A 26,505-nucleotide genomic window follows, 5' to 3' on the forward strand; every position below is an offset into this window, starting at 1 on the left:
GTTTTGCCTCTTTTTGTGTTTTAGCGTCTGTGGGAGAGGGTGAGAATATTTTTTCCCGATTCTGATAAATCAAGTATGAATGTTTTATGAAGTAACAGGTCTAGAACTGATTTTGGTCCTGCTGCATCTTTGGCTGCTATTTTGAGAACTTCAAATACCTTTAGAAAAAATTCTTTTGAGTTTAGGAGAAAAGAGGGAGGAATAGATATCCACCGTAAATCAGGTTTAAAACGGAATCATTACTAGTATACAAAACTCTTAGATTCTCATGGTTTATCTTAGACCCTACATGAAGACTGAAACATAAATGAGACAGTGTCTAAGTCCTAACTACACACCTATTCTTTGCTTCTTGCTTTTTTTTTTAGTTGAAACAAGGAAACTGAAATACATTTTAAAACTATTTAGCATATCTTTATTAAATAATAAAAAACCCTCTTTCACTTCTTTTCAATTTGAAGAGCTATGTGATTATGTGATTTTTAAAACCTTAAAAAATAAAACAGATATAGCTAATTAAATTGCTTTTTATTTGTGCGTGCCTGTTACTTGATTATTTGCTTTCCTCTGGGCCAGTGGCCTTGATAGAGAAGAACCCCCTTCCATACCTCACCTGAGACAAGCTGCTGATGTACAGCACGGAACTGAAGTGTGCTGAAAGACAGAGCTAGCCTGGACTAGTCGTTATTGACGCATTACAGAGCTGAAATGAATGTGCCAGATGGTCTTAAAATGCTGTAAAACTGTGATTTTGATTACAGCTACAATACTTAAATGCTATACTGTATAGACTTACAAATCCCGCCTTTGTTTCATAATCAGCACTGTTCCTGTGCTTTATTTTGAAAAATTGACTTAATATGTTCATCTAACTAAAAAAAATAATGTTCTTATTAACAGTTTGTTAAACCCTGTAATTTTTTAATAGTTAAGAACAATTACGGTAACCCATTTTGATCAAATATGAAATTTTCAAAATGTGCTTTTATAATCAATTCACAAGTTCTGCTCTAATAGTTTTTCTTTAATTTTTTTTTTTTTAAGCCTTGTGGGGTGGTGCATGCCTACAGTGCCAGCACTTGGGAGGTGAGACAGAGGAGTGGCTTGAGCCTAGGAGTTCAGGACTAGCCTGGCGACATAGTGAGACTCTGTCTCAAAACAAAATAACAAAACCAAACCCATCTTTTGAAAAAGTGAGAAATATTTATATAATATATAAAAATAAGAAAATTCAGATAAGCAAATATTAAGAGTCTGATATTTCTTAATATTGAAAAATCAATAAAAGTAGCAGTTGATGCATAAGCTAAACAAAGGCCTGTATGTCTTTAAAGCATCCCATAGTCTCTAATATTATTTTTTAAATGGATACTGTCTTTTACAGTGAAATGATCCTAGAACTTGTTCTTCAAACCCATTTTTATCTTTACCCAACCTTTGCAGCCTTCCCTATTTTCTGAGGGAGTCCATATTTGTCTGGATTTTTTCCATTCGTAGCTTGTTTACCCAGTGCTTAATGCTAATGCATGCACACATGCAGCAAACTTCATCTGCCTCCCTCTCCTGTCCTCCTCACCTCTCCCCTGCCTGCCCCCTGATGATGTTGCGTGCCTGTCACTCCTGTTTGGGTTGGAGTGCTAGGAATGCTGGCCACTTCTCTTACAGCTTAGTACCAGTGGTAAAGACTATGATGTTGGGATTATAATGAATGCAGGTGCTCAGGGACAGCTATACCTACCACTTTGCCTATGCAGTGGTGGAGAGGACATGCCCACAGACCATGGTCCTTCCAGAGCTGAGAACCTAGGTACTGTGTACCTACATCCTGCTTACCCTTATGTATTGGTGCCACTAATTCAAAATCTGTAAACTCAAGAAAGTGAAATTTCTCTCTCCTAGAAATTTCTTTCAATCCATGATGAGAATATAGCTTGTTAGGCAAGTTAATGGTACAAATTAGATTGTTGGAGGCACGTTTAGATTACCTAGAGAATGTTCTTAGAGAATTGGCCTAGTAGCCTATTTGTACGCGCCAATAGATATTGCTCTTTATGTGCCTTCATTGATCAAAGTAAACCAAATAGTAATTCTGCTAGTTTAGCTTCTCAGTCCACTTTATGTACTGCATTTCTTCATGCTGTTTGAAAACATTCAGTCCATAATAATGTGGTTTTCTTTTCTTTCCTTTATACCAAATCTTTTATACAGATTAAAAAAAGTTGTTTTCTGTATTTATAGTATAAAGGTTGTGGTAAACAGAGTTTTTCTCAAGTAGGAAAGTAGTTGACAATTTTTCTGACTTGTCTGTCATTTTTTCACTGACCCTAAATATAGTAATTAACTGATTGTAAATTGCATCAATCACATTGTACTACAATTAAATTGGGTGCTGCATTGGCCTTTACACATTAATCTGTCGATATTCTTTTAGGATTGGCAAAACGGCTTGGAAAAGGAGCTGTTTCTGTTACTTGCACAGCACTCCTAATTATCACAGCTCTCTGAAGCTTCAACTTCAGAAATGTATAGAAGAAAAAATTTCCCTTGATAAATGATGCCTTGCTTTATTCAATTGGTGGAAGTTTAGAGTAGAGCAAATATTTAAAGCTTTACAATAATGGTCTGAGAGTAAACTATTTTTTTCCAAGTGATATTGAATTAAAAACTCCATCCATTTTCTGCCCATGCAAGGCAGTGCAATTCCCTGGAAATTGATTTTTTTTTTTTTCCCAAGGCTTACGATGGCTTTCTCCAAGCTTTAGGTATGGGGAAAAAAAAAAACCACCTTTATTAAATCTACTTAGTGAATAAAGTTGGCAGCTGGACCAGCATGCATAAAAAAAATTACTGAATGCCTCAAATAAAGGCTGACTAGTCTTAGTTATCTGATAAATACTTATTTACAGTTACTTTTACAGTTCTTCAGAAACTGAAACATTTTGTGGGTGCTAGCATAATTTATCTACTATTTGTAATACAAATGAGGATAATATTTTGGGTATAGTAGGTTTTATGGAGTCTTGGAAAATATGCATGCTGTTTTGTATATCAAATTATAAAAATGACCGTAGTTTGTAAAAATCACATGCCTGCGTATTTTCCCTTAATGCATTATAATGTTTGAGTACATGTACATTTAAAAGTGCATTGATTTGGCATTTCTCCATCAGCATAATACGGTTTCTACCGGTTATTGCTGTATACTAATTTATCATTTGCAAAGAAAGGCTCTTTATGCTCAGGAAAATCATAAACATTATCCAGTTAGTTTGCTAAATGTTAATTATAGGGTCACCTGAGGAGTTTTCAGGGCTGATTTATTTACACATCATGCATTAGATTATGGGCCTGGCTGTGCGCCTGTGTGTATATGCTGTCTTCCCAAGTTTGACTTTGGTTGTGTGCATTGCTGTTCAGCACTGGTTCTATGCAGGGCTAGAGACTGTTTTCTTATCAGTATCTCTGACCTGACCCTTTTGAGCTATGTTATATCATTCCATTTTGACACCTTTTATCAAACTTTAATGAAATGACCCAGGCAAACAAATTGTCATTAAACTTTCCATCACTTTGTCCCTTGGTATCGTCTTTTATAAATTGGACAGCAAATGTTGTATTGATCTTCTCGTTCTTGCAGCTGAACTTGAAATGACCCAGACCGCTTGTTGTTTATGGCCCAGAGTTGCTTTTCCTTGACATTTCCATCCACAGCATGACACCCTTTTTGTTTTTCTTTCTTTCTTGTGGAGATAAATGAACAAGACATACGGTATCGAGACACCCTTGGTCATGGCAACGGAGGCACAGTCTACAAGTGAGTAGTCAATTTTGTTTAAACTTTCTTTCCACTTTTACCAAATGCTAGGAATCCAAGTACTCTGTGGCAAAAATTTTTTTCATGACCACCAGTACTTAGATTTATTTCCACATTTGACTCCAAAATTCTTCAAGGCATCTTGTATTTTCTCAGGAATTGCCTGAAAAGTGCATTTATATTGCCTTTTAATATTTCTGGGTCTGCATCTCTCCTGGGCGAGCAGTTAATAGTCGACCATTAGCAAGCGTACTTTTAACTGGCCTGAAGTTTAATGCATATTTTCCTTCACTCTTTAACACCATTATTATTATTATTATTATTATTATTTTTAACTTGCTCGCACCCTGTGCTTGTTCCTTGCCTGTTTACAGTTATGCCCAGTGGAAGCCAAACCTTATAAATACCACTGCTATGCCCTGTGTTGACACTATAAGTTATTAAAAAGCCTTCTTCCTGTTGTATTTTCTTCTTTCCTCACCCTACTCCCCTGAGAGAATTTCTACACACATTGATGAATATGTTAAGTTATAAAACTCTCCCAAATTCCAGTCGCGGTGATCTTACCCTAAAGGAGTGTTCATTTTCATATTAAAAAATGCTAACCATAAAAAATAGTTCTCTCAATAGGGAAGTCTTTCTCATGCAGTAGTGCAAAGTTTAAACTACATAATGTAATATCTGGTACTTAATAGTCTGCAATGGTGTATGAAAAATATTCCACTAGGAATTAAAAAATCCATACTCTGTAAGAAAACCCTGAGGGAGTAATAAAGCTTTCCTCTAGAGAGCTGTTTTCCATATATACACTAACCCTGCATTACATTATGATGGTGTTTTTACCTGAGATATTTTAATATCAATAATAATATATAATTTCAGAGTTATAATTAATTTATTTTCTAATTGGTTACTCACGTTCTTAGAATTTTAAGTTCTGATGAACCACATGAATACAGATGCTGTCCTATGGTCACAAAGGGTCGAATCCTAAAATCCCAGAATATGCCTCAGGTATTAATGAGGCCTTGGCATAGAATTTGATTTCTCAAGGTTAGAAGCTCCTTTGAAGTCATCTGATCTGGTTACTCATCCAAGGCTTTAGCCCCCTCTTTAGGTACAACCAGGATGTGAGTTTTTTCTCCCAAATATAGTCCTTTAAGAATTTCTGTTCACTTATTTGGATTCTTTTCTCCTGCAGATGACTATTATGAATAGTAGGTCTGAAAGTTAAGTCCTTCTACTGTGACGTACATAACATATTTCTTATACCATCTTTGGGCTTTGCCTGTAAGGTGTTGGAGGCCTTCCCTACTGAGTTTGAGGCTGTTCTTCTTTTGGGTTATACTGGCATTCGTTCCAGGCAGCTCCAGCACCACATGTATGACATCTCTTCACCTTAGTCTTCCCCTCCCTACCCTTATCTGACCTGAATTTTTACCCTGTTCTAAAGCTTCCTAGAAAGGAAATAAGACGAACTATTATTTGCTCCTATTTGCTTCTGTTGAATTCCCTGGAAGGAGCAACTTTCACTGCTTCAACCTTTTTTTTTTTTAAATATTTTTTTTTAAGAGAGAGTGAGAGAGGAAGAGAGAGAGAGAAAGAATTTTAATATTTATTTTTTAGTTATCAGCAGACACAACATCTTTGTATGTGGTGCTGAAGATCGAACCCAGGCTGCACGCATGCCAGGCGAGCGCGCTACCACTTGAGCCACATCCCAGCCCTTCAACCTTTCTTTTTAATGCTTTTGTTCTGATAACTAGATATTATAAACAAGAAAGACTTATACCAACCCTTTGGATTCCCTTCATTGGCTTCAAATGGAAACAAAAACCATTCATTTGGCTTCTAACTTCTTATTTGTGTTGTTACACCAAATATTTAGCTTTGGATTTCTTTCTTTTAAAAGAGAGAAAGAAAGAGAGAGAGAGAGAGAAAATCCCAATATTTATTTTTTAGTTTTCGGCGGACACAACATCTTTGTTTGTATGTGGTGCTGAGGATCGAACCCGGGCCGCACATATGCCAGGCGAGCATGCTACCGCTTGAGCCACATCCCCAGCCCAGCTTTGGATTTCTTAACTGAAGACCTATCATGAATTTACTGTCTTGTTATGTTCTATAAGGAAAAAAATATAAGGTCACCAAAACCTGGCAGATGATTTTTATTAGACATAATACCATAGTTGTTAAAATTTTTCTTTTTTATGTGTTGTATATCAAACCCAGGCCCATGCATACTAAGCATGCTCTTTGCCACTGAGCTACACCCCCAGCATAGATGTTAAAATCCTCTATCAAGTTAAAACAAACGTGCATAAAAAGGGCAAATATAGAGGAAAGTAGAAATAACATGCCCATCCTGCAAGGAACAATTACAGCATGAATTATATTAATGCCTTAAAATTATATTAATAGTAAAATGCACATTATATGAAATTTACCATCTTAACCATTTTTAAGTGTACAATTTGGTGGTATTAAGTACATTCACATTGTTGTGCAACTGTCAATACCATCCATCTCCAGATCTCCTTTCCTCTTACCTCTCAGTGCATTAAGCAGTAATTCCCATTTGTTTCCTTATTGTTATTTTTTAGCTAAGAAGCATATCGAGAACTTCTTCCATGAGGTCCCCAATGTCCAGGAACATTCTTTTACATGTTCTTAGCACAAGTTCTTCAATTTACTAGAATGCTGGGATGACATTAGCAACTTGTTCTAAGAGTTTATTTACCTACCATTGCCAATGCTCTATACAAGTGTTGAAGAATGTGTTGGACATAGGTTTCTTATGGAAGGTGTCTAACAGTATTATGATAACTTTAATATTTTATTTATATAATAGATTTCTCATAAAAGAAGAAATTCTACTTATCCTTTTGCCTATGTGATTCTGGTTTTGATGTTTTGAGGTTGGGTTTCTTTTATTAAAAATTTTTTTGTAGTTGTAGATGGACAGAGTGTTTTTATTTTATTTTTATGTGGTACTGAGGATCAAACCCAGTGCCACACACACGCTAGGCAAGTGCTCTGCTGCTGAGCTACATCCCCAGCCCTTTGAGACTGGGTTTCACTGTGTCACCCAGGCTGGTTTTAAACTCCTGGGCTCAAGTGATCCTCCTGCCTCAGCCATCCCAGAATAGGTGTGCACCACTGTACCCAATGCCTATGTGATTCCTAAAGGAGAAGAATATGAAGATACCCAATTGCATAATTCACTTAATCACTGAGCTTCATTTCTGCCTGGGTGTTAGTTTGTATTATTGTTCTTGTATCTCTGGCTTTTAATTCAGCACAAAGAAGTGGTGTAATCATCAAGAAATGAGAATCCACTTTACTAAAGTCTTTATAAAACACCATTTGATGTGTTATGATAGGGTCTCCTACACTAAGTTTACCTTAATGGTGTTGACCATAAAATTATGGTTTTTCAAACAAAAATGATTACATTAGAGGCTGTACTACATAAACTAGATGAAGAAAATATTGAAAAATCCACTCATTGGTAACAAAACTGCCTAACAGGCCTATTTAATTTTTTCTTATAGAGTATATTAAGCTAATAAGTGCAAAGCAAAAGTTTAATATTTTAGTCTTATTCACTTCACTTGATGGGATGTTGTAAATCTCAAGGGACGTGATGTCATGTGTAAATGCAATGTATATTATTTAATAGTTGGTACATTGTCTTCCTTTAAGTCTAGATGTTTTCCACAGTTATGCAATATGAAATTTTTGTCTCCATCATTTAAGCCAAATAGTAATGTAGATTCTCCATGCTGTCCCTCACTGAGCTGTTCTCTGTATTACGATAGTAACCTAGCAGGTAATTTTAAATTGGGATTTCTTGGATTACTATTTGTGTTAAATGGATCGTAAAAGAAATATCTTAGGCTATAGTTAAGCCCAAACCTAGGAAGGAGGAAAGTTCAGGAAAAGGAAATGGGTGCATTTTCATTATTCCTGTTTTCCAAAGCACTGCAAGTTTTGCTCCCCTGCCCCCCCAACCCCCCCCCCCCGCCAAAAAAAAAAAAAATGAAGAACGTTACATGTTCTCTTTCCCTCTGAGAAATTCACAATGAATTTTAAACTTTGAGAAAGACAAAATAGTATGTGTTTTGTTAAGTTTGGGGCTAAGTTTGGAGCCTGCATGTGCTCCTAACAAGCTTTGCGACCTTGGGCAAGTTGTATAATGTTGCCTTCCTCCATTTTCCCAGCTGTAAAATGAGAACAATGATAACATCTATTTTATCAGGTTGTGAGGTTAAATGAGATGATCTATACAAGTTTTAGCACTGGCTGATACTTACTAAATGTTAGCTACTGGTAATGGTAGTACTAATAATGGAAGAAATGTTTAAACCCTCTATTTTCCACCTTCACTTGGTCATGGGACTCTTTTTGAGGAACAGCTGTAAATACCTCATAGAATTACAGTTGTGTTGAATTAACTTTGAGAAATTCTTTATTTATATTATGACACATAATTCTGTTTTCTGCTATTGTTCAGTTGTATCATAAATATTTACATGATTTAAAAGTTTCTCTTATCATAATTTATTTTCAGATTGCTATAGGACAGCTGGTATAATGTAAAGCCCACTTTACCACTGGAAAACACGAGGGCTCACAGTTTGTGGCCATTCTGTGGTTAAGCCAGAACTTGGAGCAGTGTCTCTTTTTGCTCTGCGCTTTTCCCCAGACAGTGTTGTTTCTCAAGGTCATGCAGAGTCCTTGGTGTTTCCTTGTATTTTCTAGTGCACCCAGCACAGGTCTGAGTAGATGCTTGATATGTGTTAGCTGAGATGAGAATGAGGCAAATAAAAATCTCTCCCAATTAGATTTTAGTCGGGCTCTTTACTTGGATTGGCCCCATATCTAGCTAGTTTTAGAGGCTACATGATTGTTCTGTGACATTCATTTAGAAGATAGGCATTTCTAAACAAAGGACATATATTCGATTAATTTCCATGCCCACGTAAAAGTTTTGAGTGATTAGCATCCGATGGCCTGACATACTAGTCACTGTCCTCTTTTTGTATAGTGTGCCACATTGAGATGAAAGCAATGAACTGCTCCCATTACTTTGCATACATTCTATGATTCCAGCACCACTCACCGTGACTCTGCTTCCATAGCACCTTATTGGACAGAGTCTCTCAAGCTTTGGGTCCAGAAATGAAGTAATTATTTAACACTTAGGATTAAATCATGCTAAATCAGTTAGCCAACAATCACTGGAGGATCACCTTTTACATTATTTTTTTCCTAACTGCAATTGCCAGTGTTCTGGCCACATATTCTGGTCTCTAGGTATTTGAAAACAGCAGTAAATTTCTACTTCTAGCTTCTTCTCACAGTATGGCGAAGAGTCTAGTTTGGGTAGAATTTTCTGTGATATAATTTATAGCATATAAGCTACCTAAATGATGTTTTAAAGATTGGTTTTATGCTATTATTCAGGAATTATTATCCAGAGACAATGAGTAATTCTCAAAGATATTGCTTTTACATTTTAAGTAATATGTGTTGAGGAGCGGGCTGAGAGTGGTCCTCGGAAATAGTAACTGAGATCATGCTAATGAGTTGTTTGCTGCCTTAGTGACATGGCTGAGAGACCACCTAAAATAAATTTGTGTTTGGGGCTGGAATTATATTAACTCATTGTAATAATATAATTTCTTTTTTTTTTTTTTTTAACTTATTGCATGTTTTAGTTTCCATAGCTTGTTGGCCCCAGAGTAAAGGTATGACCAGAGTTGATTTCCATTCACACCTACTACAGGGTACACAAAGGAAGCCCCCGCTCACCACAACGTACCCCTTCCTCAGCCCTGCCCCTCTTGATTCAGAAGATGCTTTCTAAAGTGCATTCTGCAGCCTCAAGTGCTTTCAGGGGGTCGGGGTGACGGTGGAGAGTAGAAGCTTCATCAAAGAAGTTTGGAAGATGCTGGGGACTTGGTCCCCTTCTTGGAGAATTGCAATGCACTAGCATGTTTAAGTTATTGAGAGTCCTGCAGGGTGCAGATTTGTTTAACTTGATTGAACCTAGAGCTTCCCAATATTCTGTGCAGCGGATTCTTTTTCAGTCATGCCTATTAATGTCCAACAGATTAGTGTAACATGGACATACTATGAAAAAAGTTGCATGAAAAATTCCATGAGCATGTCATTCCAGAGCTGGCCTCAGGACCCCTAGAGAATCTGATTTGCCAAGGCTGGGAAAACAACTCCACACTCCCCGAGCCCACTCTCTTCCCTGCTAGCAAGGGAAAGGGAGAAACACAGACACATCTGAATTTCTAGAGTGGAATTGGATGGAGATTGTATCCAAGGGAATGAAAGAGGTGGTCGGGGAAGATGCCACCACAGAATATCTGATGGAAGATGTGGACTGACTTTTCCCACCATCTGGTTCAGGGTCTGTGACTGGAGCTGGGGGCCTCAGGCAAGATCCTTTGGCTCTTGTGTTCTGTTTTCTCTGCCTGCTAAGGAGGGAGAACACCAGGCAAGGGAGGGGTGTGAGGAAGCACTCTGATGAACATGCTCGGTGCAGGGGTTATTATTAGTCTCTAGCTGACCTGAAGCTTCCTGAGAAAAGACTAGAATCTACATGCTGTCATCCTGCTGAGGTCAGTCACTCCAGCCACCCCTTTACTGATGGAGGAGCTGAGGACCACATGGAAGCCTGGGGTCTTGGATCAGGGGTGGCAGAAGGAGGAGTGCAGGAAAGCCTGGAAGGGCAGGCGAAGGTAGAGGAAGGAGGAGAAAGGCTGTCATGGATCTGATCTTCCCAGACAGACAGGCGAGGTCCCAGTCCTGACTGTGGGGTCTGTTCCCCTTCTGGTTTCCTCATCTGTAGAGGGATGAGGTTGAATCTCTGCCTGTTGAGGGTCCTCAGATCCAGTAAAATGGCACTGAGACTGAAGGACCAGGAGGGTTGGGGATGAGCCATGTCTGCCAAAGACGGAGGAGTTCTGGCCATTGGTCCTGGGCCGACCAGAGTCTGATACCAGGAGTGAGGCTGGCCAGGGTGGCAACCTGGTCCTGCTAGCCCTCAGGGCCTTCCGAGACTCCCTTCCAGTCATTGGCTTTTTCCCTGATCCACAGGATGTGTCTAACTCCCAGCCCTTAGTCAGACCTTCAGACAATCCTAGAATTGGACATTAAGTGACTTCAGTCATTTGATAGTGACTGCAATCATCTTGGGGCAGGGTAAACTGAGGCTAAGAGAAGGCCTGGGCAGAAGTAGAACACCTGGTGAAGTTGGCAAGTCAGTGAGTTGGCAGCAAAGCTGATGAGCTGGGGCCAGAGGTTGTCTCCTCTGTCAGATGGCCAAAGTGGCACAGGCTGCCCCTGGGAAAAGCCTCAGAACTTTCCTGACATAGACAGACAGAAGGCAGAGGGAGGAAAGGCTTCTTCTTGCTTGTTCCCTGGGCCAACTCAAGGAGAGGCACTACTCGGGGCCTCCAATGCCCCATGGGTGATCTTTGTGACCCAAGCCCCCCCAGGGCACACTGGGCATAGACCCAGGCTCTCCAACTCACTCCTACCTTCTTCCTTCCTGGATAAAGAACTGGTAGGCTCTTGTTGTCTTTTCCAGAAAGTCTTTGGCAGGAGCTATGACCATAGGCATCATGGTGGGCCCAGACCCTGCCCCTTATGTGGCAAGGAAAGAGACCTCTGTGGGGGTAACAGAGGCCAGGGCGAAGGTAGAAGAGGCGTCAGCCCCCAAAGACCCGGTACAGCAGCTCCTCCTTCTCCTGCTGCAGCTGTCGCCGAACCTGCGACTCCTTCTCCAGAGCTTCACGGGTCAGAAGCAGGTCTTCTGAGAGCTGCCTTGACACCACCACCTGATTCCGGGCTCGAACTTGGAGGTCCTCATATTCCTGTTGCAGGGTTGTGATTTTTTCCTCCAGCTTCAGATTTTTTTCTTTCACTGTTTCCATGAGGATCAGCCTCTTGTCTAGCTCATGAATCCGATCATTCTTCATCTCGATGACAAAGTGCAAGCTCTCCAGCTCCTGCTCCCAGAACTGGCTGGGACTCCCATAATCCTGAATGTGTTTCTTATAGTTTCGCCTCAGAATGGACTCTTCTACCCTCTTCATCTTGGCCTGAAAGACCTCCAGTTGTGAGGTCAGTCCTGCTACGGTCTCCTGAAGGGCAGCTTTGGCCTCCTGGAAGGAGTGGGTAAGGGCTTCTTTTTCCTTTTCAAATGAGGCCTGGATGACTTGCAAGGCCTCCTCGTGTTTTCCTTCCAGGACTCTTCGCTGCTCTTCCAGCCTCTCCTGAAGCTCTAGTGTCCGCTCCTTCTCCACCTGTTCTGCCCATTTCTTCTTTTCCTCTTCGTGTTGCTGGAGAATTCTGGTAATGTCTTTCTGATGCGCTTAGCCTCCTCAGATGCACATGGCTGGACAGCAGTGGCTGTAGCTGTGTCCTTATTAAGGAGATCCAATCCTTGTGGTTCTGGTTTGGGTGGATGATCTGGTTCTTGGTGCCTCTTTTTGCGGGTTGTGCAGCAGCTCAGTTTGCTAAGTCCGCAGCCCATCCTCCTCCGGGGGCTCCCGGACGCCGCCTCCCCACTCTGGGGCCCCCAGAGGACCCCGGGGTCCCGGGCACGGCTGCCCGCTCCACGCCTGCCGGCTAGGGCTGCCGGCTCAACCCTGAAACTCGTAATAATCTAATTTCATTAATGAAATTAGAAGCTCTGAAGGTAATTTATATAATGTGTAAAAATACATGAATTATCTCATTAAATGCTATTTAGGTATCGGAATATTTCAAAGTACAGAATTTCTAAAAAATATTATTAAAAATATTCTCCGGTGAAAATATTCTCCGTTGAAAAAACGGTCACTGTTGAGAGCCACAGCCGAAGGGGCCCCAGCAAACTTCCAGCTGCCGGCTGAAGCTTGGCTCACAGCGGCCCCAGCAACATCTAGCTGATTGTCTCGTCGGCCCCAGCAACATCTAGCTGATTGGCTCCTCTGCGGTGATGCTCATTGGACTGTTTCCCTGCCCTTTCAGACCACGGAGCTGCTCTTGGGGGACTTTTTTGGCTCCGCCCACGTGACCCAGCCAATCGGCCTCAAGAGCAGGAGGATTGGGGGAGGTGGAGAGAAGCTTGTGGGGGAGAGAGAGGCTTGTGGAAAAGCCGGTGGTGGCAGTTGAGGCTCTGAGGGGTTTTCCTGTGGAGCTGTGTGGTTTGGTGTGTGGTTCTAAAAATAAAGTTAGTTTCTTTTGACAAGTGGCTCCTGATTGTGCCCAGCTAGACTGCGGCATTTGGTGGCTCGCACATGGAGCGACTGAGGGTAAGTGAAACTGCTCGCCCCTGAAGGCAGGGCAAGAGGATGGGTAGCCATTTTAAGATTCTTCTTTTGTTACTTTGTTTCACTTTTGTTTTAAGTTGCCTGTCCCTGGAGATGTGTAAGATGGAAGAAAAACCGCTCACATCTGAGGAACAGATAGGGAGAAAGGACGGATGGACATTTCAGGAGGCTATTATAATGATTTTGTGTTGTTTCAATTTTGTTTCACTCTGTTTCAGTTTTGTTAGGCGTCATCTTGTTGGGTTGTATTATAGTAGAAATACGGGATCAGAAATTAGTAAAAAACAAACTGAAAGAGTGTTAAGTAAATTGTTAGAGGAAGGAGGCATCCCAGTAAAATCAATAGCAGTCAGGGCATACGTTGATACAATACAAAAATGTAGCCCATGGCTTTTTAAGGAGGAGTTGTTAAATATATCACAATGGAACCATCATGGTGAAGATTTTAAAAGAATAGAAAAGAAAAGCCCAGGGACTCTGCCAGTTGGCACATTGCCATTGTGGACGTTCATATCTTGTTTGCTTAGTCCAAAGCCTTCAGTTCAGACAATGGTAGAGGAAGGAGAAGACATATTGATTCAAGTAAAAAGAAGGTCTCTCAAGTTAGTCAGACAGAGGAAAAGATTCAAGTAAAAGAGAAGGCCTCTCAAGCTAGTCAGACAGAGAAAGAAAGTGTAAAACAGAAAAAGCCATCAGGGGGAAAGTTACAACAGGAGACTGCTACTAACACCTTTCTATCACCAGAGGACGTAAGTGTCCAACTAACAAGGCCACCTCCATATGCTGGGAGGTCCCCAACCCCCGCAGTTGATAGTTGGGATCCTGAGACAAGATCTCAAATATTAACATGCCCTGTATTTGAGGCAGGAGGGCAGCGATTTTACCAAGTTTTAAATTTCAAAACAGTGAAGCAGCTAAAAGAGGCTGTAACAACCTATGGTCCTCAAGCACCCTTCACTGTAAGCATGGTCGAATCCATTAACAACTTGAACATGACGCCAGCAGATTGGGCTAATATGTGTAAAGCTGTGCTAAATGGAGGACAATACCTGTTATGGAAGGTTGCCAATGAGGAATTTTGCAAGGAGACGGCTAGGCGAAATGCAGCAGCTGGTTATCCTCAGAGAAATCTAGATATGTTGTTAGGAAAGGGACCTTATGAGGATCAGCAGCAACAAATTGCATATGATCCTGGCGTATACGCACAAATTGCTGCAGATGCAATTAAGGCATGGAAGACTTTACAAGGACATGGAGGTTTACAAGGTCAGTTATCTAAGGTAATACAAGGAGCTAATGAACCTTATGCTGAATTTGTAGATAGGCTTATTCAAACAGCTACCAGAGTTTTTGGGAATACAGAACAAGCAATGCCATTACTAAAACACCTGGCTTATGAGCAAGCAAATCATTGGTGTAGAGATATCATTAGACCATGGAAACATGAAGATTTAAACACATATATTAAATTATGTAGAGACATTAATGAACAAGAGCAAGTCGTGGCAGCTGCAGTAAAACAGGCTTTAGATGCCAGAGACATTAATGAACAAGGGCAAATTGTGGCAGCTGCAGTAAAACAGGCTTTAGATGCCAGGCCAAGAACATGCTACAATTGTGAACAAACAGGACATTTTAAAAGGAATTGCCCCATTGGAGGAGGGTTTAACAAAACTAGGTATCAAAGGAGTAGAATACCAGGTATTTGCCCACGATGCCGTAGAGGGAGACATTGGGCTAATGAATGCCGTTCTCAAACCACCATAGAGGGTACTCCATTATCAAAAAACGAACAAGGACCAGGTGTTTATCCACGATATCGTGGAGAAAGGCATCGGGCTCCATTGCCAAAAAATGGACAGGGGGGCCCAATGCTCCGGGGCCCAAAACCACAAATATACGGAATACTGGAGGAACCCAGCAACCCCATCAGGGTAGTGCCCAGGACACATTGTCCATCAGATCCCTCATCAGACAAACCAGAGGGAGCGCAGGGTTGGACATCTGCGCCTCTGCCAGAGCAGTACTAACTCCAGAGATGGGAGTTCAAATCATTCCCACAGGGGTGAAAGGACCTCTTCCCAAAGGAACAGTAGGCTTATTATTGGGATGCAGCTCTTCTACTCTAAAAGGACTTATGATAAGTCCTGGGGTAATTGATCCCGATTATGAAGGTGAAATAAAAATTATAGCCAGTTCTCCAAAGGGTATATCAGTAATTTCACCAGGAGATAGAATAGCACAGTTACTAATAATACCCAGCCTACATGATAAATTTTCCAGTCGTACTGTAGAAAGAGGTTCCAAGGGATTAGGCTCCACAGGTGTAGATTGGGCTATGCTTTCTTTAAATTTAGATTCTCGCCCCATGCTAAAACTAAATATTCAAGGACATGAATTTAATGGGCTACTGGATACAGGTGCAGACCTTAGCATCATCTCTCGTCAAGAATGGCCAAAACATTGGCCATTACAACAAGCCACTCAAACGCTTCGAGGCCTAGGAGTGGCGACTAATCCCCATAAAAGTGCAATGGTATTAGATTGGAAGGATCCTGAAGGATGTGAAGGAACTGTACAGCCATATGTATTGGATCATCTTCCCGTAAATTTATGGGGACGAGATGTCCTAGATCAATTAGGTTTGACATTAACAAATAACATCAACCAAAATGCACCCACTATTATGACTAGACAAGGTTTTAGGAAAGGAAAAAGATTAGAAAAACAAGAACAAGGTATAGCAGCACCAATACAAATAGATCAAGGAACAGACAGACATGGGTTGGATTTTCAGAAAGGGCCACTGAGACAATAAAAATTACTTGGAAATCAGAAAGACCAGTATGGGTTCCTCAGTGGCCCCTGACTAAAGAAAAGATACAAGCAGCCCATGACCTGGTCAAACAACAATTAGCGGAAGGACATATACAACCTTCTGTATCTCCCCATAATACTCCCATTTTTGTCATCAAAAAAAAAATCTGGTAAATGGAGATTATTGCAAGATTTAAGAGCCATTAATAATGAGATGGTTATTATGGGACCTGCTCAATCAGGGATTCCTCAGTTGTCTGCTTTGCCAAAAACCTGGTATGTTTTAGTTATAGATATTAAAGATTGTTTTTTTTCAATTCCAATTCATCCTGAGGATAGTCCACGTTTTGCATTTACTATCCCTGCACTGAATCATGAAGGTCCTGATCAGAGATATGAATGGAAAGTACTCCCTCAAGGGATGGCTAACAGCCCAACTATGTGTCAAATTTATGTTAACAAAGCAATCCAGCCACTTAGAAATCAAAATCCTGAACTACAAATATTTCACTATATGGATGATGTATTATTAGCACACAAAGATAAAAACACATTGCTAGAATGTTATGCCACACTTACAAACTTATTAAAAAATTATAATCTAGAGATAGCAATAGATAAAGTACAATTAAATTTTCCAATTAATTATTTAGGAGTTCTATTATCCTCAACCATGGTCCGTCCACCAAAAATTCAAATACGAGTAGATCAACTCAAATCACTTAATGACTTTCAAAAGTTATTAGGAGACATAAATTGGATAAGGCCTTATTTAGGTATACCAACAGGAGAGTTGGGACCTTTATTTGATATCCTAAAAGGTCCATCAGATCCAAATTCACCCCGAATGTTAACTCCTAAAGCAAGAAAGGCATTAAAAATTATTGAAACATATATGGAAAATATGCATTTGGATAGAATTGATATAAGTTTGCCTTTATTATTTATTGTACTACCAACAAAAAATATTCCTACAGGAGTATTTTGGCAAGAAGGTCCATTATTATGGATACATTTATCTTATTCTCCTAACACTATTCTTACTAGGTATCCTGAGGCTGTAGGACAATTAATACTCAAAGGAATAAAAGCAGCAAAGGGAGTGTTTGGAATTTCTCCCAATAAAATTATTACTCCATATACTATGAATCAAATTGATGAGTTAGCTAATGAGTTAAATACTTGGGCAATAATCATGTGCAAATCTAATGTTTCATTTGATAACCACTTACCATCTAATCCTTTATTGTCTTTTTGGTCATTGCATCCTGTAATTTTTCCAAAAATGACAAGAAAAACACCTCTCATGAATGCTCCAAATATATTCACTGATGGGTCAAATAATGGTTCAGCAGCAGTAGTTACCCCTGATCAAACTTTTACATTTTTAGTACCCAAACAATCAGCTCAAAAGGTAGAGCTTAATGCAGTTTTACAAGCTTTTGTGATGTTTAAAGATTCTGTATTTAATTTATTTTCTGATAGTCAGTATGTAGTTAATGCTATAGTATCTCTTGAAGATGCTGGTAGGATTTCCCCTTCTTCTACTGTTTTCTCTTTGCTTTCCACTATACAAAGTCTAATCTGGGACACAAAAGATCCATTCTTTATAGGACATATCAGGGCACATACAGGATTGCCTGGAGCCCTTAGTTTGGGCAATGATTTAGCAGATAAAACTACACATGACATACATATTTTCTCTACACTAGAAGAAGCTATAAATTTTCATAAAAAGTTCCATGTCAATGCTAATACTTTACAAAAGCGTTTTAAAATAACTAAGGAACAAGCTAGACAAATAATAAAACAATGTCAAAATTGTGTGACCTTTTTACCACAAGTTAATCTTGGAGTCAATCCTAGAGGATTGATACCTAACCATATTTGGCAGATGGACGTCACACACTTGCCAGAATTTGGAAAATTAAAATATTTGCATGTTACAGTTGATACTTCTTCTGGATTTTTGATGGGCTCCCTTCATGCCGGAGAAAAAACTAAAGATATTATAGCTCATTGCTTACAAAATTTTGCCACTGTGGGTGTTCCAAAACAATTAAAAACAGATAATGCCCCTGGTTATACTTCTACCTCTTTTAAACAATTTTGCTCAACATTTGGCATTACTCATATAACAGGAATCCCATACAATCCACAGGGACAAGGCATAGTTGAAAGAGCTCATCAAACTATTAAAATGTACTTATTAAAGCAAAAAGAAGGAATTGGGAAGGGGTATATATTCCCCAAAGATAAACTTAAAATAACCCTTTTTACTCTAAACTTTTTAAATTTGGATTCATCAGGACTTAGTGCTGCGGAAAGGCATATGTGTCCAAAAAATGTGCATAAGCCCAAGGTACTTTGGAAGGATATTCTAACAGGACAATGGAAAGGTCCTGACCCAGTAATTGTCTGGAGTCGGGGTTCTGTTTGTGTGTTTCCACAGGGAGAACAGCAGCCGATTTGGATTCCAGAGAGATTAACCAAGGTCCTGACCCAGTGATTGTCTGGAGTCGGGGGTCTGTTTATGTGTTTCCACAGGGAGAACAGCAGCCGATTTGGATTCCAGAAAGATTAACTAAAGCGATTTCTACAGACCAAAAAGAAGATGATTTGGCTCAAATCCATAACAACTGATATCCAAAACTCCAGTTTGGCTATTCTTACATCTGCAACAGAACCAGGATGCTTTTTTCAATATCTATTTTATTATTGCCCTTTGCCATATCATGAAGTTCTATTTTGTTTTTTGAGCTCATACAGACCTAGGTTAATGTTTTGCTGATCAGTTCTATTTTTTGACTATAGAGTTTTTCAACATTGCAATGGAGATTTCACCTGTAAAAAGTTATAAGGCCTTTACTATAATGTTATGTGTTGTATGTATTATATTATGTGTGCACACTTGTGTTTTGTGTTATATGTTTGAATGTACGTATGTCCATATATCATATATGATGAGCGCTCATGATAAAATGGATCCAAATATTTTTTTTTATGTAATGTTACATAATTTTTTCTTTAGCCATTATTGCCAGAATTCCTATCTTCATCCCAGTGCCGGTGAAGACAATGTAAATTGTTAAGAAAATTGTTACATAATTTTTTCTTTAGCCATTATTGCTAGAATTCCTATCTTCATCCCAGTGCTGGTGAAGTCAAAGATAAAACCAATCTACAGCTTCTACAATAGCCATCACTGAACTGCTTGCAGAACTTGCCTGGACACATTGTGAGCTCACCTGTATGCATTGTGAACTATCTGTTGGTGCAGCGACTTGTGGTAGTGTTGGGGTATTTTTGCTGATGATGTCACCGGTGGTACAATTTTTCAAAGGAGCCCTCAATTGGCTTAATGTCATGGTATTTTGCATCCTCCTCTACTAGTGATGGTCTAAAATTTGGGGGCCAACAGACGTGAGGCAAAGAACCTCACCCCCCCACTGGTGCAAAGGCCTATCCACAAGTATAGAATTGGACATTAAGTGACTTCAGTCATTTGATAGTGACTGCAATCATCTTGGGGCAGGGTAAACTGAGGCTAAGAGAAGGCCTGGGCAGAAGTAGAACACCTGGTGAAGTTGGCAAGTCAGTGAGTTGGCAGCAAAGCTGATGAGCTGGGGCCAGAGGTTGTCTCCTCTGTCAGATGGCCAAAGTGGCACAGGCTGCCCCTGGGAAAAGCCTCAGAACTTTCCTGACATAGACAGAAGGCAGAGGGAGGAAAGGCTTCTTCTTGCTTGTTCCCTGGGCCAACTCAAGGAGAGGCACTACTCGGGGCCTCCAATGCCCCATGGGTGATCTTTGTGACCCAAGCCCCCCCAGGGCACACTGGGCATAGACCCAGGCTCTCCAACTCACTCCTACCTTCTTCCTTCCTGGATAAAGAACTGGTAGGCTCTTGTTGTCTTTTCCAGAAAGTCTTTGGCAGGAGCTATGACCATAGGCATCATGGTGGGCCCAGACCCTGCCCCTTATGTGGCAAGGAAAGAGACCTCTGTGGGGGTAACAGAGGCCAGGGCGAAGGTAGAAGAGGCGTCAGCCCCAAAGACCCGGTACAGCAGCTCTTCCTTCTCCTGCTGCAGCTGTCGCCGAACCTGCGACTCCTTCTCCAGAGCTTCACGGGTCAGAAGCAGGTCTTCTGAGAGCTGCCTTGACACCACCACCTGATTCCGGGCTCGAACTTGGAGGTCCTCATATTCCTGTTGCAGGGTTGTGATTTTTTCCTCCAGCTTCAGATTTTTTTCTTTCACTGTTTCCATGAGGATCAGCCTCTTGTCTAGCTCATGAATCCGATCATTCTTCATCTCGATGACAAAGTGCAAGCTCTCCAGCTCCTGCTCCCAGAACTGGCTGGGACTCCCATAATCCTGAATGTGTTTCTTATAGTTTCGCCTCAGAATGGACTCTTCTACCCTCTTCATCTTGGCCTGAAAGACCTCCAGTTGTGAGGTCAGTCCTGCTACGGTCTCCTGAAGGGCAGCTTTGGCCTCCTGGAAGGAGTGGGTAAGGGCTTCTTTTTCCTTTTCAAATGAGGCCTGGATGACTTGCAAGGCCTCCTCGTGTTTTCCTTCCAGGACTCTTCGCTGCTCTTCCAGCCTCTCCTGAAGCTCTAGTGTCCGCTCCTTCTCCACCTGTTCTGCCCATTTCTTCTTTTCCTCTTCGTGTTGCTGGAGAATTCTGGTAATGTCTTTCTGATGCTGCTTAGCCTCCTCAGATGCACATGGCTGGACAGCAGTGGCTGTAGCTGTGTCCTTATTAAGGAGATCCAATTCTTGTGGTTCTGGTTTGGGTGGATGATCTGGTTCTTGGTGCCTCTTTTTGCGGGTTGTGCAGCAGCTCAGTTTGCTAAGTCCGCAGCCCATCCTCCTCCGGGGGCTCCCGGACGCCGCCTCCCCACTCTGGGGCCCCCAGAGGACCCTGGGGTCCCGGGCACGGCTGCCCGCTCCACGCCTGCCGGCTAGGGCTGCCGGCTCAACCCTGAAACTCGTAATAATCTAATTTCATTAATGAAATTAGAAGCTCTGAAGGTAATTTATATAATGTGTAAAAATACATGAATTATCTCATTAAATGCTATTTAGGTATCGGAATATTTCAAAGTACAGAATTTCTAAAAAATATTATTAAAAGTATTCTCCGGTGAAAATATTCTCCGTTGAAAAAACGGTCACGTTCTAAATAACAACATTTTGATCAGTGCCCAACCATGTACGTCACAGTGGTCCCATATGATTACGTAGCCTAGTGACATTACAGCCATCTCAGTTTTGTTAAGTGCAGTATATGCTGTTTACACAATGGCAGAATTTCCCAGTAATACATTACTCAGATGGTCCCATTGTTAGCTGAGGCATGACTAAATTGAGAACCCAGAGTACCCAGGAAACTTTGACTTCCTCTTTCATCAGCCAAGCTGAAGGTTTCAAACCAAACAGAAAGTGGTAGGTCTGGTCCCAGCAGCTATAATGACTGTGTCGGTGACCCCACTTCTTTATATTTTTTTCCCTGACATGCATCTTGTAAATGAAAAGTAGTTTTTAAATGATTTTGATATTGACCTAAGAGCTACGGTGATTGTTTGATTTATTTTTTACTTTAAATTTCCAATCAAATGAAGGGCCTTTTCCTTGCAGCCAAGACCATATTTTAAACAAGCAAACAAGACATCATCCTAATGCAAAATTAAATACTTATATATAGCTGGGTTGCATTATAGGATCATGTGACAAGCAAGGATATTAATGTTTTCAGAAAATCAATGAGTATTTGTCAAATAAAATTAATTATGTATGTTTCTCTCCCTCTCTCAGTATTCACTGTTATAGGTTTGTTTTATACAATAATGTTTACTGTATTGATTAGACTCTAAAGAATAAACCTGAGCTCATGATTCTCTATACCTTTCTCACCTTTGCTTCCCCATACCCCTCCATGTTCCTATAACCTCACATGTGTTCATATCCATTATGGCAATGATGGATTATTGGCATCTAACCAACATGACAGGATGTCACAGGTCGCTGAGCAGAGATTTTCAGACTCTGTTTTCCACCCGAATTAACTATTATTGAAATAGTTTATTGAGATTGAAGTATTGATCTTTTTTTCTTTTTCTTTTTCTTTTTTTTTTTTTTTTGCTAACTGTGGCTTAAGGGAAGGAAGAGGAGGTGGTGGTGTTTTTGAAAGACACTAAATTTCATTTTTAAAAATCTCATTTATTTAGTCTTTTCTTCTTCCTGTTTTATAGCCCCTATAGTTTTATTGCTTGGAAAAGGGTATCTTGGCTTTATTTTTATGACAGTATAATTATACTTCAGAAATGCACTTGATTACTATGGGTAGCAAAATTGTTCTAGTATATTGGTTAGGCCAATATTGCTATACAAACAACTTTTCAGTCAATTGAGCCTGGTAAAAATCAATACATTATGGTAATATTTCAAGTAAGAATTTGCTGAATGTAAGTATTTCAACACCATCTCTTTTCAGGGAAAAATAATTTTAAAATGGTAAGACTTCTTTCTCATATATTATTTTAATAAAGTTCTTTAAAAAGAACTTTAAAGTCCCCAGCAAATGTGGTTGGGAACAGGAAAAATATTATATTAGCACACATACATTGTTATAGGGTGAAAGCGATCTGGTTTCCATTTGAAGTGTGCATTAGGAGGTCGTAACATCTGGGTTTGACTTCACCTGCAGTATGCCAATTTTAGATCCAGAGCTCTGTTTCTCAGTGCTGAGTTGATGGAAAACTGCAGACACAGAGAGCATTCAGAGGAGCATGGACAGGTAATGAGGGACCTGGGAATTGTGTCCGTTCCATCCTCCTTCATCCATTGGTGCCACCAAGTTCTACTTGTGTGTGGTGCTGAGAGCCCCCCAGAGAGAGCCTGAAATTCTATACACAGGTAAGCATGGAACCTCACAGACTGGGCTGCATGTCAGTATGTATGGGGCACAGGCCCTGGGAGCTTGGGCGGGAGTGATGACTTAGTTCCTTCCTCAGGAAGAATCAGGAAAGGCCTTATGGAGGAACTGATATTTGAATTGAGAAGTGGTTAAAGGATCTGGCTAACTTTGACCTCAAGGAGAGAGTCAAAGGGTTTTATGACAGCCAGCTTAAAAGATGAAGGGCATTCCTATAGGCAAATACGTTTGCTTTTGTTCTAAAGGCTAGACACAAATTGCTTGTCTTGAATGTCTCTGAGAGTAGCCTTGACCGGCATGAGTAATATTTTCTGCCTCCTGTTTTCCCACTGGATGGTCCTTCCTGGAGGAGAGGCCTGTCTTGGTCATCTTGGTTGTGCCTACACAGTGCCTTACCTACTGTTACCAGAACTAATTTGCAAAGGCAGATTCTTTATAGTCCAAGGATGAACACAAAAGTATTGTCCATTGCAAGGTGGCTCTGGCAGGTGGCAGACTTTCCTACCATAAGCAGAATGACATTACTGTTGTTCAGAACTGCTAAGAATCCCCCACTTCTACCTGGGCACATGATGACCACATTGGTGTCTCCTGAGTCTCAAGTTCTAGAACTAAATGTAGCACTCAGGGACCATGAAAATCTTGTCAGGTGATGCTTTATTTGTTCTTCTAAATTTTGTTTTATTGTACATTCATGTCTTCACTGAATAAATATTTACTGGGTGTCACTAGTGCCAAAGACTATTCTAAGTGCATGTAATACCATAGTGAGCAAGACGTTCACGATCTTCATGCTCCTGGGGCTCACACTAGTGGGCCAGTAGATAATAATCAAGGAAATAAATCTGAAATAAGATGATGCCTGACCTTGCAAGTGCAGTAAAGAATGCAGAGGAGGTGCTTGGGGAAGGTGTATCTCAGAGCTGAAACCTGAAAGACAAGAAGGAGCCTGTCAGGGGAAAATCTGAGAGAACCTTCTAGGCAGAAGGAGCCACATGATCAAAAGCCCTGAGATGGACATGAGTGTGTTGTGTCTAGGTCAGTGTCATGAAGTATAGTGAGCTCAGGGGAGCATGGAAGAGGGACAGGGCCTGATCATGCCGAGAAGGTATGATTACCTGCTTTTTACCAGCGAGAAAGAAGGGTGAAGTGGCATGCCCAAGGTCAAGTTAAGAAGAGGCTGCAGGTCCTCTGACACCTACATCAATACTTAGGGATGCTTCTCAAAGCCAGGGTTTTTCTATTTGCCATTCACTGTCTGAGTTTTGTAATTTTTAGGCCACATTAGATTTGGATATAAAATATGAATTAATGTATAATTCTGAAAGTCAATGATGAACCGTGTCTAGTTCGAGACTTTTTAGTACATGTTAACACAATCATTCCTTGGCTGACGGTTATTGTAGCATGACTTGTTGTTTGGTCTATCCTTTAGGTCTCCTTGCTTATTGAACACTTAGAATTTAATAATAAAATCTCTAGATTAATTGTATGGTTGTGTTAATGGAGGTGGTGCATTTCTTGATTTCTAAAACACACTAAAAATTTTAAGCTATTTTGCAGGATTTGATGTGTTAGAAAATTGTAGTCTCTTGGTTGGCATATTGCAAAAGCAAATATCTGTATACCATAGCATCTAGGGCATTTACTTAAATTGCTTTTTTGGAAAATAATTCACTACAAAGTCCAAAAGGCATTTACTGCGTATAACTTTCTGCCATAGCCCTCCCCCGCCCCCGCCTCTGTCATTGGTTATTTTGATGTAGGAGACCATGTTTCTGTTAAATTGCTGCCTTGCTGGAGTGAAATATATTTAGGTTCTGATTTGAACACTAACACTGAATTGAAGGAATAGGTTACTAAATTAGAGGGGGAAATAGCAATAGAGGTTTACGTTGGAATGTTAAGCATAAAGTTTTTTTTTAAAAAAAAAAAAACAGTAATTTGCTTTTTAAATGTGACTTTATATTGTGTTATCCTTTTGACTCTAAAATTTCCATAGTTTTCCTTGTCAGTATTAAGAAAAAGAAAAAGTATGTATAGTGTTATTGTCAAAAGCAGAGTGTGTGGTTTTTGTTTTATGAATTCAAATAAAGAAATGAAAAAAAAAGTTCAGCAAAATTAGAACTTGCTTTAGGGCACAATCAATACAGCATTTTAACAAGCTTAGTGTATTTGGAAAATATGTATTGTGTAAGATTCTCAAACATACTGATTCTATTATGACTGCTAACTGTAGCAGCAAAATGTAACAATATACTTAGTCAATAAATATAAAGCCCTGATTAAACTATAATTAAATTTTCAGAAGAGTTATCTAAAAACTATGAATAAAGTATGTTTTTACATTGTCTTAGCAACAAGTATAGCCAATGAATCTTTGTAGTGTTAGAGAAAATGATATAAGGGGTAAAATTACAAAATGAATTTTTACCAAGAACGCATGTATTGAGTTAAATTTGTGTATATCGTGTTTAACCTTTTTTTTTTTTAAGATTTTTTTTTTGTGTGTGTGTGAATCCTTGCAGAACACAGGAGCTGGGGTAATTGATAGAAAGGGCAAATGAGCCGTTTCCCTGTTACTGTGGAGGCCAAGTAAAAATGGTTCAAGGCCCTGCCTGCCTCTGTACACCCAAGACCCAGAGGTGCTCAGAGTCAGTGGCCTCATTTTCATTTGCAAAGTGGGCCACCATCACATACCTTGTGTTATCCCCTAGATGCATTGGAATGTCCTGGAACATAATAGGGATCACCATCCTCATTTGGCTGAAGAGGAAACAGATTCATATAAAGTGGATTTCTCTGAGGATTCAAAGCAAGTCAGGGATAAGACCACCACTAAAACCCAGGCTTTCTTCTTAGTTCCCTCCCAGTCCCCTTCTTGGTAAATAATTACATTTTCATTGTAGGAAGAGCTTAAAGTAAGCAAATTATGTGCAAATGTAAGAATTCCTGCTGTTTTTTTTTTTTTCTACAAAACCAAATTTAATATACAACAAACACTCACCATGTAAACACATCTTTCAAAAAATCTGATAATTCCAAGGATCACTTACAGGCTTTCATAAAAGCATTTTATATCAAGAATCTCAATACAGAATGATTTCTGTCAAAATACATTTACACTGTAAATTGTTTAGAGAGAAAGAGAGGGAAAAAAAAGAGAGAAAGAGAGAAGAAGACACAGAGGAATAGTTTGCTGGCATTGAATTCAATAGCAGCAATTGCCCCTGATATTTTTCCTTCATCTTCTACTTCATACATTTCTGACAGAACATGTTAACCTACCCTTCTCTACTTGGTCTATGCTTTTATTCACTCTATCAGCCAGATAAAAATATCAAGCCATGATCACCATGCTCCTCCCAGTTCTCTGCAGCTCTCCAACTCCAACCTGCCCAGAGCATCCACTCCCAGCTGGGTGCCCAGCCAGCAGGCCTCTTCAGCCTGGCCGCAACCTCAGCTTGGAGACAACACGTTAGGCGTTAGACAGTAGTTATCCAATGCAGAACTGGAGAAAAGTCACGTAGAACCACAAGTGGAGATTGATCACACAATTTTATTAGAGTCTTTTGAACAAATGTATTCCTCTGTGAAAAG

The 26,505-nt window shown here is 40.0% G+C and overlaps 2 protein-coding genes and 1 pseudogene across 26 annotated transcripts in view; 1 reads left to right on the top strand and 2 right to left on the bottom strand.

Annotated features, from left to right (window-relative positions):
• The window catches only part of Map2k5 (mitogen-activated protein kinase kinase 5), a 253,918-nt gene that overhangs the window by 48,141 nt on the left and 179,272 nt on the right, over positions 1–26,505 (top strand). For all 25 annotated transcript variants that reach the window (XR_011706698.1, XR_011706699.1, XR_011706697.1 and 22 more), the window contains one exon: positions 3,750–3,814. Coding sequence is in view for 20 of the 25 variants with exons in the window: in XM_071608421.1 (XP_071464522.1) it covers positions 3,750–3,814 (65 nt within the window). In the remaining 5 variants the exon portion in view is untranslated. The remainder of the gene's footprint in view (positions 1–3,749; positions 3,815–26,505) is intronic.
• LOC139704732 (coiled-coil domain-containing protein 69-like) lies at positions 11,417–12,425 on the bottom strand (annotated as a pseudogene).
• Positions 19,883–20,887, bottom strand: LOC114084000 (coiled-coil domain-containing protein 69-like). Its single transcript, XM_027925205.3, has one exon. It carries the CDS (start codon positions 20,835–20,837, stop codon positions 19,947–19,949), a length of 891 nt encoding a protein of 296 aa, XP_027781006.2. The 5' UTR covers positions 20,838–20,887; the 3' UTR covers positions 19,883–19,946.

Source organism: Marmota flaviventris, chromosome 2 (assembly GCF_047511675.1).
Source record: "Marmota flaviventris isolate mMarFla1 chromosome 2, mMarFla1.hap1, whole genome shotgun sequence".
Taxonomy (NCBI): domain Eukaryota; kingdom Metazoa; phylum Chordata; class Mammalia; order Rodentia; family Sciuridae; genus Marmota; species Marmota flaviventris.

What these genes read in the sequence shown, in the direction of transcription:
- LOC114084000 (XM_027925205.3), bottom strand. Translation starts at nt 20,837, where the DNA reads ATGGGCTGCGGACTTAGCAAACTGAGCTGCTGCACAACCCGCAAAAAG.